We start from the raw sequence: 17,553 nt of genomic DNA, 5'->3' as shown, positions 1-17,553 counted from the left end.
GTTATTTATTTTTGTTTTGTAACCTCAGATATAGTAGCTTACCTCAATATTTTTTCACCCATTAATTTAAATGATCAATTCACCTTTTTCTATCTCCCACAACACATATTTTGTGACCTGAGCTTGCTGCGATTAATTCAAAATTATACGATTTAAATAGATGTCCTGTAGTGACCACAACCCCAATTTTTCGAGGAGGTACTTACTATAAAAACGTTTGAGAATCCTCCAATTAAAGACAAACATTAACACAAGACTTCGTCAATCGGTGGAGGTGCAATACAGAGGAAGAAACAAAGTGCAGACGAGGTCAAGATTATAGACGAGATGGTATAAGTGCTGCCAAGTTTGAACGGCGTGGCCCAAAGCAGGTAGAACCCGCTGCCGCGTGATTCTTTGGAACGCGTAAATAAATGTGTTTATTACAGCAGCACTCGTCTGTACATCAGACTGTGGCGGTCTCCAAGATAAATTAAGGTCACAAATAGATCGTGTAGTGCGTGTAGTCTGCGATTGTCAGGTTGATCGTTTGATTCCGGACGGATGAAAGCGACTGAGTATACACATTGGAACTACTTTGTGTCGGATAGCCGTGGTTCGCCTTTCTCTCCAGCTTCCCCGTGCTAGTCCGCCATCTTGAATTTTAATGATAATTTCTTTCTTTTTTTTAAAATGTGTTTCCTGTAATACTTACGGTGTTGTTTCTGTTTTTGAGGAATTTTAACCAACATTGTTTTTAAGTCCAGGACTCTTGGACGCGGTCACTCGGTGAGTGAAATGCAATTATTCTGTTTCCGATTTCTTCACTTAGGGACATTTAACGATAGTATCGCGTAAAAATGATACTTAATGCAATTTAACAGGAAGCTACCAGCATAAATAACCAACTATTAACTATTTGTGTTGCGCCCTTCGATTGAATGTGGTAGGATGTGCATCTGAAAATGAGCTGATTGTTTATTCCCAAATCAAACTGGAAAAGCTAATGGTAGTACACTAGCAACTATTCACTGCTGCCGTGTAGGTGGGTATTTTTCTCATTGTCTTCTACATATGTCGCTAACTATCGGCGCTTTATTGTCGAGTATTACATTGACGTGCAACGGTTTAATGCAATCGTCGTAATTGTTGTGGGACTGGGCGACCGATTGCTATTGAAAAGGTTAGCTTAGCAAGCTAAGTAAGCGCCTTGATGAAGTTTAATGATCGCTATCATAAGGATTCACCCACATATAGCTGTCTTAAAATAAGGTAATCTGTGTCATGTTGTCAAATGAACCTTCTGATCTGGCATGTACTTGTTGTTTTGGGTGTCGGCTGGTGTTTATGAACGTTTGGATTTATTACATTGCTGTCAGTTGGCCCTTTAATATAATTCCAAATAAGTCTAACAATGTTGGAATTCTTCAGTTCAATTTCCGTGATTGCAACCCATCAAGAAGTGATTTGGAGCCACTCTAGTGATCTTGTTGTTGATTGTATTTAGTAATGACATTCTGCCGGTGTCTGCTGCAAAGCTAATCGCTGCGGCCGAGCCAGATAAGGCGTCGTCCTGGTTGCTAACCCACACTAACCAACCCACCAAATGCATGAAATGCAACTTGTTAGCAAACGATGCAAACTCAAATAAGAGACACGACCGTTTGCTCTTAAATATCCCGGCGGTTTTCCGGGTTTCAATCTCAGTCAACAATTGGGCGTACAAGCTAGCCAGCTAGCTAGCTAACCAGCTAGGCGTCCCTGTTTTGTAGCGTAGTCACCGTTTGTCTATGATTGTAACAAGTACCACACGTCATGTTTTGGTTCAATTGGGAACTACAGTTGGAAAACGGTTTCTTATGCACGTTTTAATGCCACCGCCTGACGTTTGTGAGGTTCGTGCTTGACTGATTTAACATCCTGCATTAATATTGGGTACGTTCAAACTGGGCTGGTCGTAAAGCCACGCATTATTTTAGGTTACCACTAAATAGCGCTACAGCTTAACTTTAAAGGCGCCGTTCAGTCCCCCTCTGTTGCGGAAAATGCCACAAGTTTTATCTAAATTCAGCATTCAATCCCTGCTCTAAGCTTACTACAGGGCTAGTAGTTGTGTGACTTAAAGTTCACTGTTAACATATTTCTTTTAACTATGACATAACTGAGTGGCTCTGACATGAGGTAGTTGTACCTGAATATACAGCACGTGCAATCAGTGACCCTAAAAAATCTGTCTTGATTCATCCACAGCGGGAGACCTGGGTTCAAATCCAGGTCGGTCCACCTGTTGGGAGTTGGCATATCCTCCCTGGGACTGCGTGGGTTTTCTCCAGGTACTCCAATTTCCTCCCACATTCTAAAGACATGCATGGTAGGCTGATTGAACACTCTAAATTGCCCCTAAGTATGAGTGCGAGCGTGAATGGTTGTCTCATTGTGCCCTACGATTGACTAGCCACCAATTCAGGATGTCCCCCGCCTCTGGCCCGAAGTTTGCTGGGATGCGCTCCAGCACCCCCATTACCCTAGTGAGGATAAAGCGGTTCCAAAAATGAGATGAGAATCCACAGCCATTCAAAACAAAAGACATACATTCCATTTGAAACTAGGAGTGTTCAATCACCGACAGTCCTCCCTCTTCAAACGCATTGAACGTCTATCCCTGTCACTGGGACTCAACATTAAGATTCCTTCTTTTTAAGAAAGTTGCAGATTTTGAAATTGAAAATAACATTTTCTTCCCCTCTGTGTTTTTAGAAATCACATTCAAGGCCCCAGTCTTCCCCATTTGAGTGTTTCTTCATCTCGGAGACTAAATGCAACTGGACCAGGGGGCTTGTGGGCATGAAGTGGTTGGGCGAATCCAAGAACATGGTATTAAATGGCAGGCGACATGGAAACAAGCTAACCAGCGAGCCACCTTTGAGTCAGTCTCGGTCTCAACATTCACAGCGGGCCTCTTTGCGTCACAGCAAAACACATCCCAGAAACCGAAGATGTAGCCGCAGTGAGTAAATATATTTTAATTACGACAGTCTGTTTTAGTTGCTGTTCCACATTCGGAGTGTTTGTTTTGGCAGGGTTTCATGCAACTAGCCTGGAGACAGAGAGGCGATATATGCCCTCCTCAGGAATGACTGCTAAAGAGCTTTGTGAGAATGATGACCTAACCACCAGTCTCATATTAGATCCTTACCTGGGCTTTCAAACTCACAAAATGAACACCAGGTGAGCATTTTTTTTAGTTCCTTATTCTTTTATTTATTTTGCCAGAGGGATACGATTGTCATCTCTTCTATGAATTCATGTTCTCTTCTTGATATTTCACCACAGATTTCGGCCCGTAAAAGGAAGACAGGAGGAGTTGAAGGAAATTATCGAACGCTTCAAAAAGCATGATAATCTGGAGAAAGCATTTAGAGCATTGATATCAGGGGACTGGTCCCGTAATCTTTTTGTTCACAAGACAAAATCTCAAGAAAAGCTATTCAAACAACATGTAGGTTTTTTTTGTTTCCATATTTACTGTATCTCTCAGTATTATATCTGTTCAAACCAAAAGGGGTATAACCATCAAGTTTTTCCACAGGTATTTGTGTATTTGCGGGTGTTTGCCACTGACAGCGGTTTTGAGATTCTTCCATGTAATCGCTATTCTTCGGAGCAAAATGGAGCTAAAATTGTGGCAACTAAAGAATGGTAATTCATAACATTTTAGCATTTACATACACTAAATGCACATTTAATGATGGAACGCAGTGTTTCCCAACATTTTTTTAACTGCAGTACCCTTTTTGCCTTGAAAAAAAATCATAGGGTGCAATACCACCCAAAATTCTTTTAATTAATTACTATGTCGTTCATATTAAAAATATAAAGTTGTTCTCATCAAGGTTTTGTCACCAGATATTGAATGTACCACAAAAATACAATTTTCACAGCGACCTAATGTCACCAGATGTAGATGTCTGTGGACCCCGAACGACTTCTGGTTCGAGTGATGTAACGTTTTAAGACCTGATCATTTTATCACTTTTTCACCCAATGTTACTGTTGTTACTGTATGTTACTTAAATCTCCTATGATTATGCGAAAAGCAATATTATGTTCACACAGACTTTTAAGTTGCCCCAAATTGGTGTCCCTGAAACTAACCTACTTCCAGTTTACGTAATGCAAAAACAAGAAAACCACTTCAATCTCGTAACATCGCGCGAAGAGCCGTTTTATGCTCACTGAAAAAAAAGCAACAAATTAATTTTAATCTCATAATATTACAATTTGAATATTGTAATAGTACAATCTATGATTTTAATGTTCATCATAATTTGATTTTATTTTCATAATATTACAATATATAACTTCTTGTAATTATCCACGGCACATCAGTATGCCGTTGCACAGTGGTTGGGAAACACTGATCTAACGTTGCAGTGCGATGAATGTCACGATTTCTAAATTTGTGCCTGATGTTCTACAGGAAAAGAAATGATAAGATCGAGTACTTGGTGGGATGCATTGCCGAGCTTTCGGAGAGTGAAGAAAACATGCTGTTACGGCATGGAGAGAATGATTTCAGTGTGATGTATTCTACGCGCAAGAACTGTGCACAGCTCTGGCTGGGACCAGCTGCTTTTATTAATCATGGTATTAATCCCTATTGAGTCTTATTATTATTATTAATCATATTCCAGAGCTGCCAACTACTCCGGAAACTCGGGGACTCCAGAAAACCTCCCTAAAATCTGGCAATCCCCAAATATTGTCACTTCCTTTTTTTTAAGCAACCATTCCAGAAAAGTACTAAATTTCCAATTTAAATGCCCCAAAATTCACACCATCGCTTCGGCTTCCGTCATCTTGATTCAACTCCACTGTAAAGCAAAATAATTCGGTAACAAGAATGTACCGTATTATTATGACTATATGACGCACAGCATTTCAAGGCACAGTGTCAGTAACGAGTGCTATTTCTGTATTTGACACACAAGACGCATCGCATTTAAAGACGCACCGTTCCGCATTACTACTAGATGGTGCTGCGCTAAAGGGAATGTCAACAAATCAGTCAAATAGGTCAGCCAAACTTTACTAATATATTCCAAATCAGCTTTCTGACAACTCCATTCACTCCCAACATGAATAAACACATTTTTATTTTATTTTCTCCGAGGCTAAAGTATAAGCATTTTTGTGACACAGCAATAGCATCTCACCAAAGTCGTCATTAATCGAGCCAGTAATTTCGGCCTTCTTGAAAGCTAGGACCACAGTTGAAATTTCCACTGTGAATGACGACGAACATAGAATTAATGTGCTAGATCTACCTCAACCGAAATGCAACGCCGTTTTATATATCTCGGCATTCACCCCGCACCGGAAATAAAGTCTGGGGCTGCTTGCCGCAGTTGCCAGAGCTGTTGCGGCTCAATATTTATGCATGTAAAAAATATATATAGCGTTCACAGTCTAGCTTTGAATGCTCTATTGATGCCAACATCTAGTTGCAGGAGTTCTTTTGTAAATCCACCCTATTAAATGACGGCCGCTGTCAATTGGTTGACAAAAGAACTATATATCCCAGCAGTCACTGCGCACTACTTTTTCTACGGGCAAAATAGTAGAGTCGAGGGCTGCTTCCCGTAGTTATCCTATCGACTGATTTAAATAATTTTATCGTGATAACAATTTTAGTATCGGTACATATATAAAGCGCACTTGATTATAAGGCACCCTGTCTATTTTGGAGAAAATTTAAGACTTAAGTGCGCCTTATAGTCGTGAAAATACGGTATTGTGATTCATCCGAGTTACAATTACTGACGAAAGATTTGTCTTGTGTGATTTGATGCCTATCGATTTTGTGTGAATCGCATTCACTCCAGAAATGTGCCCACTGTAGTCCTGAAATGTGGTTAACGGAGGTTGGCAGCTCTGATATCCCTTTAGTTTCTCAAATTGCAATCTTTTCGTTTGTGCATTAATCAATAACCGCTTAATTTTTTACTTTGTAGGAAAATAACTAATTGGTTGCCGTCATTTGATTAGCCTTTTATTAACGTAATGGTTAAAAAAATTATCACAACAGAACTTGGTGCTAACAGAGTAAACAACAAAATACAATCTCACTCACTTTACTTCTTCAAGGACCTAGGAAATAGTGACCATGTAAAAAAAATGAAAATCAGTTGCCAGCCAATTGCAGGGCACAATGAAACAGACCTCTCACGCACACAATCACATTGACTATGGCTATCTGGCAAATGTCTGTCCATATTTGTCAATACTATCCAGATAATTAATTTGTAACTTTTTTCGCCTTTTTCAGATTGTCGGCCAAACTGCAAGGTGACTAACTTCATTGATACCTACATAGGTTTAGTAATCTTTTTTAATTTATCATTTTTGATTAGGATGATAACCATACAAAAGTCTACATTCACAACTTTTTTTGTTAGTTTGTTTCGACAGGGCGGGACACTGCTTGTGTGAAGGTGCTGAGGGATATTGAGCCAGGCGAGGAAATCTCTTGTTACTATGGAGATGGATTTTTTGGGGAAAACAATGAATTTTGTGAATGCTACACCTGTGAACGGTAAATTTATTTAAAGACTTCTTTTAACTATGGTTATTGATTGTTATTTTCAAAAATTGGCAGTTTAATGTAGTTGGTTTTGCAGGTATCATTAGAGGAGATATCACTATAAAAGACTGTAAACCAAAATTGCTCTGCTCGTAATCTTAAATTCTGTATTTTATTTTTTCAACCTGTTTTGGATGTTGCACAGACGTGGCACTGGTGCTTTCAAATCCAAAGCTGGACTACCTGTCGAGGTTCCGGTGATCAACAGCAAATATGGATTACGGGAGACGGACAAACGTCTTAACCGTCTGAAGAAGTTAGGAGAAGGAAACCGGAGTTTGGACTCTCACTCTGTAGGCTCCCACACCGATGTAGACTCTCAGGAATCGCCAAAAACACATCAATGTAAGAGGATAATGCAGTTTCACTACACTGCATATTATGAGACTCAAAACAATTTTCACGCGGCTGAACAATCTGATGAAATGTGTTCGTATTGTGGATTTCAATTCGGGATAATCAAGGAGAAAAGTACAGAATACAGTAATACCTCGTTTATTACGGTTAATAAGACCTGGCGCAATAGTTGAAGAAACGCAATAAAATATAATGGTGTCTATTTAATATTATTTGGATGTAAAAACCCTCTGTACTAATATTTAACTCCCTAAGGCAGAAACTTCCCCCAGTGGAATACTCATCAATTCTGACTTGCTTTTGTTCCATATTTAATGTTTGTTTTATTATTCCGAGGCAGCCCGATGTAGCGAGTGGTTAGCGCGTCGGCCTCACAGCTCTGGTATCCTGAGTTCAAATCCAGGTCATGTCTATCTGTGTGGAGTTTGCATGTTCTCCCCGGGCCTGTGTGGGGGTTTTTCCGGGTACTCCGGTTTTCTCCCACATTCTAAAGACATGCATGGTAAGCTAATTGGACTCTCTAAATTTCCCTTACGTACGCGTGTGTGAGTGAATGGTTGTCTGTCTCCCCGTGTCCTGCGATTGGCTGCCCACCAATTCAGGGTGTTGCCTTCCTCTGGCTCGACGTAAGCTGAGGTAGGCTCCAGCACCCTCCCCCTGTCCCCCCCGACCGTAGTGAGGATGAAGCAGTTCAGAAAATGAATTAATGAGGTATTACTGTATATTTTTCGACAATGTACTGATTTATGTGTGACATTTTGTCTTATAGCTGCCAGAAAAAGATCATCTGGCCTCAAGTATAAAAACAGGACTCAAACAAGACAGAGTTTGTCAAGAGCCCTGACTACCTCATGTTCAAAACAAGGACGTGTAAACAACAATAGGGTACCAAAGAGACTAAAATCCCAATCAAAGCCTTCATTAAGTAAAGTCCAGTTGCGGAGTCGCAGAAGGGTCGTAGAGGCCAAGGCGTTGGCCAAAGGAGAAACCTGCCAGCTGGGTCTCAGGGACTCGAAGGCAACACTGTTGAAAGGTATCTCCGTAAAGGAGGAGAAGGATGCACAGGAGCTAGTCCAAAAGACGCTTGGCCAACGGGGATGCTTAACACGCCATGCTGCAAAGGAAAATGTTCATCTGACGGTCGTGCAACACGCTAAGACTTGCTTATCTCCAACATACAGAACTCGCAGGTCCACGAGGACACTTGTCAAAGCGCAAGAAACAACAGGCGGTGTCAAACTGGATGCTGGTGCTATGCACAACTTGAGCCCGGTCTCAGGTGCAGTGGTCATTAAATCAGAGCCATCGGACATGGAGGAGTATTTGCATCACGGGATAGGTCTTCAGCAGCCTCAATTAAATCCCGGCTATATCCAACATGGTTCATGCACGAGGCTGAAACGACCAACTCGCCTAGGTCCAGAACGAACTATTAAATGCGAGGACTCTTACGGTGAGCCGTTTATGCCCGTGGCGTCTGCTCACACTGCCAACTACTCAGACTGCGGGAAGGTTCTGTTGAGCTTCTCCGACCGGCACAGAGACTTGAATGGGGGTGCCAACGGCAGAAAAGCCCTCCGCAGGGAGAAGGGTAAAAGCAGCTGTCGCTCTCAAGACAAGGGTAAAAAAAAGCGTCGGATAACTCGTTACGATGCCCAGTTGATCCTGGAGAACACGACAGGTCTCCCTAAACTGACGCTTCGCCGACGGAGAGACAGTAGCAGCAGCAAGACCAACGACGCGAACGAAGTCATCGGTTCTTCCAGCCTTTCTGCCTCGTCGGTGACCTCCGCTTCTTCCAGCAAGATTAGTATCAAGTTCAGCAAGGACCACGACAAGGAGAAAGGCAGCTCATACATAGCCAAACTTGGTAACGGTTTTTCCCCCGTGGTCCACAGTAGCTCAACGAAGCTAAAGATACAGCTGAAGAGAGAGGATGAGGCACGGAGAATATCCCAAATGAAGCAGGATCAGGTGACCTTTAATGGTGACATGGGACAGAGCCTCGAGCCTAGAAGTGGTGGACATCGGACCCAAAAGATTATGTCCGAGCCGTCATCAGACGAAAATGACGCGGACGGTGATGACGAGGAGGAAGAGGAGGAGGAGGAGGACGACGACTACTTTGACAATGAGTTTGAAGACGATTTCATTCCACTTCCCCCAGCAAAACGTCTGCGACTCATTGTAGGTAAAGACTCCATTGACATTGATATCTCCTCCAGGAGGAGAGAGGATCAGTCCTTGAGGCTGAATTCATAGCTTGTGGAGCTCATCACGCTACTCCCTGTAAATAAAAAAAACAAGCTAATCAACAGTTGTGTTGATGTAAAATAAGTACAGTAATTTAAAAACAAATCCAACTTAAACCTGGGCCGGTATTCATAAAGAAGCACAAATGGTTTCTCATCCCTCCCCACTCCACAAACTATTATTGAATGCTTTACTGCCCGTCAACGGAATGCTTTCATACAGACCATTTCTACTCGAGTCATAAAGAATCCAGGAGACGTTTGTCACGTGTCGCAGACTTGGAACAAATTTCACTCATCCATCATAAGATTCTTTGTGAATACAGGCCCACAACATTACTAGAAGGGGCTGTTAACCTAAAACAAATCTCGACTCAATTTTGATTGCATTCATTACCTGTCTGATTTTTTTTTTTTTTGTGTTGGCCTTTTTTGGTCCACCAGTGGTTTACAGCATTATTTTGTGACAGTCCTACCTTATACAGATCATTTAACAACAAATTGTCAGTGTTCACATTTGGCATTTTGATAATAATGACAACCTGAACATATTTTAATATTGGTGCGTTTGTAAGAAGTGGCCTCGCTGGTTGAGCCTCCCAAAACACTTTACCTAATAGTAACTGGAAAATAAAGATAAAACTTTCCATGCAGAATTGCATTCAATATGGTGTGTGTATTCCTCTAGCTCCTGTTGACTCCTATTTGTTAAATATAAATTCAGGCTTAATGGAGGTGAAAAGATTGGACAATAAATGACTATATAAAAAAGTATAATATAAATCTTACTGTCATTGCCCCTTTTGTCACATTAAGGTTTCTCATAGTATTATTTTTAGTTTGCCAACTTTTTTTGTAACCGCTTCTTAAGAATTGACCAATGCGAAGAACTAGTTTGATACACACTTGAAATAACTCACTTAGTTTTTATTACTCATAATTCACCAAGAAACAAATTCAGTAAATAGATCTATGTGCAGACTCCCATGATCTATTTAGTACTTAATACGTAGGAAACAAAAAGCGTGTGCATTTTATTTTACACTTGTACAACATTCTGAGCTTTTTTTTCCAAACTGGCCCACAAAAGAAACCTGCAACAAGTAGCGGATCCTACTAGTTAACCCTTGTTTAAAGTTAGAATGGAGTGAAATGTGTACACGTTCTTACAACTATGCCATGACTTAAAAATGAATCACATACATTTCAATCAACATTGGATATTTCTTTCAGTGGCATTTGATCAAAGGTCTTTGGGAGGCACTCCACGCAGCAAGGAAAAGAAATCACCTATTGCTCACCCCAAAAAATATTCTTCCAAAGCAAAAGTCGTTTTCATTGTGTAATTTAGAACAGCGGTCCCTAACCTTTTTCTCACCGCGAACCGGTAAAGCTCTATTTTCTCGCAGACCGGCTAATGGGGAGGGCGACAATTTAAGACAACTAATTGTGTGGGGGGTTGGCTCGGTGCACGAACGAAACCCACGACGGCAAAAACAACAAGTCCCAAGCAAAAAAGCTATTATTATTATAACAACAACTTTTCTCATTTCAAGTAGGAGGGCAAGATGGAAAATGTTATATTTTTTACTCTGACAGACCGGCATTAGGTAGCTCACGGAATGGTACCGGTCCACGGACCGGTGGTTGGGGACCGCTGATTTAAAATACATTAAATTTGTACTAGATTAGTCTCCAGAACATAATTGCAAATAGAGAGATTGTTTTATGTTGAACTCTTCCTTTCAGTGAATGCACTTACTATATTCATAATGGACATTGACATTGTAGAAAGTGTACAGTATAGTGACTATCCATTCTGTCTTATAGGCAGGTTTTTAATGAGCCCCCCTTTTTCTTTTTTTTTTTCTTTTTCTTTTTTTTTTTTTTTTTATAAATGTGAGAAGCCATGCTGATTTTTCAGTGTGGTGGAGTTTCTCCTGAAGTAAAAATTTTGTCAGTCATTTCATTTGGACTAATGTGCCATGTTTTAATTACTGCAATCCCTTAACCCTGGATTTTTTTTATTGGCATTTGTTATGTTTTTTTTTTCATGGAACAGACTTCAAATAAATAAAAGCACATGGTTTTATTATACACAACTGTTTTTAAATTGACCGACGTTTCTTTAGTTTTGGAGACACTGTAATAAAAACATGGCATACTGAATACGTCACATTGTTCATGCTTCAAAGTTAACAAATCTTTAAGACATCTCATTATAAAAGTAATGTACAGAAAGACTGGCTTGTGTTGCTACTATTTTTTGCTCGAGAGCACTTTTTTTTCCTCCACAAATTTTTCGGCAATCAATGTGATGTCTTAAATACAGGTTGATGGAGAACTTTAAAGATCTTAATCATACTTTGCTCCAAATTGTTCCATAATGCTGCTATTTCATTGTTTAACATTTCTTGTCCAATCCTGTGTACTACGCGATAGCATAACATCAGAGCTCAATTTAGTCTGTACACTTAATCTATATACATATACATTAAAATTTTCCACACAATTTTTAAACATATCCAGTCAGTGCCTTAATAGATTTGACCAAATTAATAGAGAATGGATTTTTGTACCCAGCTTCCCATTTGAAATAGTTACCGTATTTTCTCACATATAAGCCATATTTGTAACAAAAAATCAAGGCGACGGCTTATCTGCACACAAGACTTGCAATACTCTTTTTCACCAGTAGATATCAGCAAAGTAACATTTACTATTTATTGGTTATTTTCAGTTTTGCAGTAAGAAAACATTAACATTATTAAGGCAATTTTAAGGGTGCAGTTTATATGCGAGTAAATACGGTACATTTACCACTGTCAGTCTTTCTGTTTATTATTTTAATCCTCTATGGTTCAACAAAAATGGATGTTTACCTACGTTTCACGGTATATTGTTCATACTACCAGCAGCTAATCATCCTTCTAAAATGGACTTTATATCCTTTTTCAGGTTGTCTGCATTCTAACACACTGTAAACTGTTCCAGATGTACCGTTTGTGTGCTTTTGTCTAGTAGACAGTTGTCAATTTTTCCTGTTAATTCAAGGGAAAAAAAATGTAAATAATTTGCGGACATTTGACGTGTTGCGTGGTAAAATCTGTACAAATGATTAAAACTGGACAATGCATATATTGTCCAATATATAAATCACGTCAATACACATTGTAATTATTTAACATCTTTCAATACTGGAAAAATATGACATTGCTATTTGACTCGTTTCCTGGGCCCCTCAAGATGAGAAATTAACCCGAGTCATAGTTTAAACTGGTTATAGTTTTGCCCTTTGAAGAATTAAAAGCAATTTTATATATACTTTAATTAGCCAACAATTTGCCTCTGTAGGTTTCCTCCCACATTCCATAAACATGCATGGTAGGCTAATTGGACATTTTAAATTGTCCCCAGGTATGGGGGTGAGTGTGCATGGTCGTCTGTCTCCTTGTGTCCTGCGATCGACTGGCCTCTGGCCCGGAGTCAACTGGGATAGGCTTCAGCACCCCCATAACCCTAGTGCGGACAAAGCGGTTCAGAAAATGAATGAATGAACTTTTACCCCACAACACAAAGATTTTACCGATTACAAGAAATCTGGAGTGTCCAACCAGCCTACCATACATGTTTGTGGGATGTGGGAAGAAACCGGAGTACCTGAACAAAACCCATGGAGGCCCAGAGAAAACATGCAAACTCCACACTGGAGTGCCAACCTGGATTCGAACCCAAGACCCCAAAACTGTGATGCCGTTGCTCTAACAACTCCTTCATCAGGCTGCCATAAGAGATTTAATAATGAAAACTTAAACTATAAATTACTTCATTTGTATCATTATGTATTTATGATAATTACATCAATTTTGTTACAGGACAACTATATTTGGCTCAAGTGCATGTTTCTCTAAATATAATGAATGGCTTAGAACTGCTATTTTTCGATGGGAAGACTTCAATATATGTTATAAATATTGTTACTGCAAAGTAAACAGCTGTCGGAATCAGGCTGCTATATTAATTTATACTCGGTATGAACAAAAAGCAAAAAGGCAAAAATAAATAATAGGCATACACTGTATCTTTAAATTAAATGCCAAGTATTTTGGTGCGCAGGTTAAGAGAGCCTTTAACCCCATGCTTTTACCCAATCACAAGCGCTATACTAAAGTAAGTAACCAATCAAATGCGACAGAGCAAAATTTAAAACCTGACCTCAATTCCGGTGACGAACAAAAGACCAAACGAGCAGCGCTGCTGACTTTTAGTGACATTAAGATTTTCGTTTATTCATTTTAAATTACCACCTCAACTTTAGTGTGGAAACATTGGAGTTTTCTGCTGAATTTTGAAGTGACATTAAGATTTGTATTTGTCTTTTAAATTACTATCTCAAATTTAGTGTGGAAACGCTGTTGTTTTCTGCCATGGCGTTCATGGAAGTCCGTAATAATGTAAGAAAAACTTGTTAAAGCGCTTTTAAGTGGTTGTTGACAGTGTGCTGAAATTGAAACTTGATTTCAATTTAACAGGTCCCAGCTGCGGAAAACCCACAAACGATGAGTAAACTACCTGCAGTTGTGACGAGGCGACCTGCGCTTGTCGAACTAACTAACGTGGGCGCCCCAGGAATCAACACAAAGGTAAAGGTCATACAATGATAGAATATTGAAAACACCAGAATCCAAAATGAACATGAATTAAATCGGTAAGAAGTGACAAGGTAAATGTCTCGAGCAGATGGCCTCGTGATAGTTCAATATTGTCCAAATTGCAGGCTAGTTTTGAACAATACGACCCCAGATGTCTACATAACATCATTTCATGCACGTTTTAATGTTGGTTTATCATTTATTGTGAAATAGAAATCCCGTCTTATATTATTCACATTTACTCAACAAATGAAAAAAATGTTTTGTAAGGTAGGGATATGCTTGCCATTAAAAAGGACAAAGTTGGACTGGCTAGATCAGTGTTTCCCAACCTTCTTTTAACTCTGCCATACTTTTTGGATTGAAAACATCTCAAGGGACACCACCATCTGAAAGTCATTTTCATCAAAGTTTCATCAGTATGAATCACATAAACCTCCAAAATTATTCCGAAATCTGTTATTTCACACTGAACCAATGTCACCAAAAGTTGATGTCTGCGGACCCTGAACAACTTCCTGTTTAAGTGATGCAAAAATAAGTAATGTAATGTTTTTAACCACATAATTTTATGAGTTTTCTTCAAATATTACTTAAATCTCCTAATATTGTGCAAAAAAAGTTGCGCTCACAGCCTTTATATTCCCAAAAGTTGATGCGCTGGAAACCAAACCTCTTTCTGTTCATGTTAGAGAAAAGGAAGCACTCTTTCATAATTTGAATCTTGTCAAAGTATAACTTATGATGTAACATTCTTTATATTTCTATTTAAACCTTGTAGTAGTTCAATGTTAATATTCTTGTATTCATTCAATGTCAGTTGCGTTCTGTGAATTTCCTACCGACGCCTTCAGCTGTCTGAATGAATCCAACCCTGAAAAACTATTTTATGGCTATAAGACCTCTACTGCAGCTACAGCTGCGACACATAAGAAAAGCATCATTAATAACCTCATACAATTTAAATATTATTTAGGAATATAGCCAAAATCATTTTTACCTGTACACAATATTCATCCTTCTTTCTTTCCTCCTTTTTTATTGCCATCGAAGCTAATGCTGAAAGTCGAGCCTGTTCTGTCGTATTCCTGGCATGCGTTTTTATTTGATTTAGTGCTAAAAATGTGTGAAGTTGCGTAAAACAGCAGTCACAATAACATGTGCATTTCAAAGACACAAATTCCCAATTACAAAGATGCATGGCACTACGACAAATTTGCAGCCGAACAGTGATGCCTAGTGACACCTATGATGGTGGTGACATTGATGATTGTGATATGTATTGAAGTTCCCTTTGACATTTAACCGTGACACAGGTACAAAGCAAAGCACCTGGAATCCTGAAAGGTCAAGCCCTCAATCCAGTTCAGGTTCAAGCACCAGCAGATCTACTTCCTTTGAGGCATGAGACATCTGCTGATTTTTCCTTGAAAGAAGAGGTGGCACAAATGTGCCAGGCTTTCTCCAACACACTGCTCCAAGTGGAGGATGTCGATAAAGAGGATGGTGACTTACCTCAGCTGTGCTCAGAGTTTGTCAAAGATATCTATAGGTATCTTCACCAGCTGGAGGTATTTATTTTCTGCCTCTGCCAGCCACCTTACACGGTGAAAGACAAGTTATTTAATGTCCTGTTGCTCTTCACAGATCGAGCAGGCTGTACGTGCTAACTACATGGAGGGTTATGAAATCACAGGGCGCATGCGAGCGCTTCTTGTCGACTGGATAGTCCAGGTTCATTCTAGGTTTCAGCTCCTCCAAGAGACTTTGTATCTCTCTGTTGCAGTCCTCGATCGGTTCCTCCAGGTAGGAAGAGGTGGCTTGTTTGAAATGATTTTTGGACTTTTGTTTTATTTTTTCTAATGTGAGAGAAACATGAATCTTGCCACAGGTCCAGCCAGTTTCTCGCAGGAAGCTGCAGCTCGCTGGCGTGACTGCCATGTTGGTTGCCTCCAAGTATGAGGAGACGTATCCTGTGGCAGTGCGTGACTTTGTACATATCACCGACAACGCGTTCACCACGGCTCAGATATTGGAGATGGAGCAACTGATTCTGAGGAGCCTCAACTTTCAGCTCGGACGACCTCTTCCGTTGCATTTCCTCAGAAGAGCTTCAAAAGTGGCGAATGTGAGACCTGTAGTCATTCCCTCAAACAAGTACAGTAATACCTTGACATACGAGTGCGCCGACATTTGAGCTGTTTAAGATACGAGGAAAATTTTGAGCAAAGATTTATCTTGAGATATGAGACAAATGTTGATATACAACCATACTTATGTGAACATCTCCCCGCAACTCCCCTGTGTAAATGTCTCTATGAGCACTGGGCGGAGCGTTGCATTTTTTTTCAGTATTCTTTTTCCCCCGTTAGTCAATGCAGTATGGTGTATGCGTGGCGGGGTTTGCTCACCAATACGAGAGGAGTATATTAGTACTTACCGTTGGCTAAGTGTTCGTGCGTTATCCTATTGTGGCGACATGCATGTGCATCGTTTTCGGAATATTTTGAAGGGAAGACAAAAGCAAACAACTCTCGGTAGGTTTCATTTTAAAAACTGCAGCTGAAAGTCAGAGTGGTGGCGGGGCAAATTGAGCGTGTTGCCGTGCAAAAATTCTCTCTCTCTCGTCAGTCTGTCTCTCCCCCCTCTGCGAAATCCGTCTAATTTTAGTACTATTAGACATCTTAACCACTAGTTATTTGTTACTCTGTTAATAGATGGCAAATTAGAAACAATACAAATGTTTTTCCATTCCAATATCTTCTTCTTTGGTGTTTTTTAAGAGGGTTGGAACAAATGAATTTGTTTTTGTTCATTTCTATGGGAAATGTTGGTTTGAGATAGAAGTCAATGGACTTACGAGCTCAGTCCTGGAACGCATTAAGCTCGTATCTGTATTTGTACTGAGATGCATTATAATGCGTAGGTGTCTCTTTTGGCTGTGTTTTCTCATAGTCGGACATTGAAAGGCACACGTTGGCCAAATATCTGATGGAGTTGACGCTCACTGACTATGAAATGGTGCATTATCACCCTTCTGAGATCGCCGCTGCGGCCATGTGCCTCACTCAGCTGCTGCTCCATAACATGCCGTGGGTGAGTCAGATCACAATATTAATGTGTTTTGAGGGTGTGAGTTGTTCAGTCTCTCCATTTTTATTGGTACTTTTTCATTTTTTTTGTTTGCCACCTTTCAGTCATCCACACAGGAGCACTACTCGACGTATAGCGAGGCCCACCTGAAGCCCATCATCTTGCTCATGGCCAAAAATGTTGAAATGGTGAATTGCGAGAAAACCAAGTTCCAGGTGAGGGACCCCTGAGCACAATGAAGTCAATAATGAAAGCACAGTCTCAATGTTTCTTGCTTTCCAGGCTGTCAAGAAAAAGTACTCAAGCAGCAAGTTGTTAAAGATCAGCCTAATTCCTCAGCTGAAGTCACCGCTCATCAGCAACATGGCACAGGCTGCTCAAAATGCTCATTGAAGCCTTGACAATTTTTTTTATTGTTTCCAGAAGCAATTTGTTTTGAATTTGATGTTAAACTTTTAATTTATTTTTAGTTGTACAAATTGAAGTCTTGATTGAGAGTTATTTTAATGTATGACAATGCTTGACGTAGTGTGTGGCACTTTACTTAAAAGGAAATAAAGCACCTTTATCATCTGCA

At 39.9% G+C, this 17,553-nt stretch overlaps 2 protein-coding genes across 2 annotated transcripts; both read left to right on the top strand.

Annotated features, from left to right (window-relative positions):
• Positions 1–377: 377 nt before the first annotated feature.
• On the top strand, positions 378–11,743 carry kmt5b (lysine methyltransferase 5B). The gene is made up of 11 exons (XM_077712720.1): positions 378–768; positions 2,230–2,312; positions 2,737–2,986; positions 3,060–3,207; positions 3,313–3,478; positions 3,569–3,678; positions 4,460–4,626; positions 6,308–6,327; positions 6,438–6,574; positions 6,768–6,967; positions 7,749–11,743. Exons 3-11 carry the CDS (start codon positions 2,824–2,826, stop codon positions 9,239–9,241), a joined length of 2,604 nt encoding a protein of 867 aa, XP_077568846.1. The 5' UTR covers positions 378–768; positions 2,230–2,312; positions 2,737–2,823; the 3' UTR covers positions 9,242–11,743.
• Positions 11,744–13,446: 1,703 nt separating this feature from the next.
• Positions 13,447–17,553, top strand: ccnb2 (cyclin B2). Its single transcript, XM_077712721.1, has 8 exons — positions 13,447–13,685; positions 13,764–13,874; positions 15,200–15,454; positions 15,531–15,689; positions 15,775–16,011; positions 16,839–16,979; positions 17,081–17,191; positions 17,259–17,553. Exons 1-8 carry the CDS (start codon positions 13,659–13,661, stop codon positions 17,367–17,369), a joined length of 1,152 nt encoding a protein of 383 aa, XP_077568847.1. The 5' UTR covers positions 13,447–13,658; the 3' UTR covers positions 17,370–17,553.

The sequence above is a fragment of the Stigmatopora nigra genome, chromosome 3, assembly GCF_051989575.1.
Source record: "Stigmatopora nigra isolate UIUO_SnigA chromosome 3, RoL_Snig_1.1, whole genome shotgun sequence".
Lineage (NCBI taxonomy): Eukaryota > Metazoa > Chordata > Actinopteri > Syngnathiformes > Syngnathidae > Stigmatopora > Stigmatopora nigra.
The sequence above is the reverse complement of the archived record's forward strand: the minus strand, read 5'-3'. Positions and strand labels throughout refer to the sequence as shown.

Coding starts and splice junctions, on each gene's coding strand:
- kmt5b (XM_077712720.1), top strand. CDS start 2,824: ATGAAGTGGTTGGGCGAATCCAAGAACATGGTATTAAATGGCAGGCGA. Junction 2,987..3,059: donor AAACCGAAGATGTAGCCGCA/GTGAGTAAATAT, acceptor TTGTTTTGGCAG/GGTTTCATGCAACTAGCCTG. Junction 6,328..6,437: donor ATTGTCGGCCAAACTGCAAG/GTGACTAACTTC, acceptor TTTTTTTGTTAG/TTTGTTTCGACAGGGCGGGA.
- ccnb2 (XM_077712721.1), top strand. CDS start 13,659: ATGGCGTTCATGGAAGTCCGTAATAAT. Junction 13,875..15,199: donor CCCCAGGAATCAACACAAAG/GTAAAGGTCATA, acceptor ACCGTGACACAG/GTACAAAGCAAAGCACCTGG. Junction 16,980..17,080: donor TGCTCCATAACATGCCGTGG/GTGAGTCAGATC, acceptor GCCACCTTTCAG/TCATCCACACAGGAGCACTA.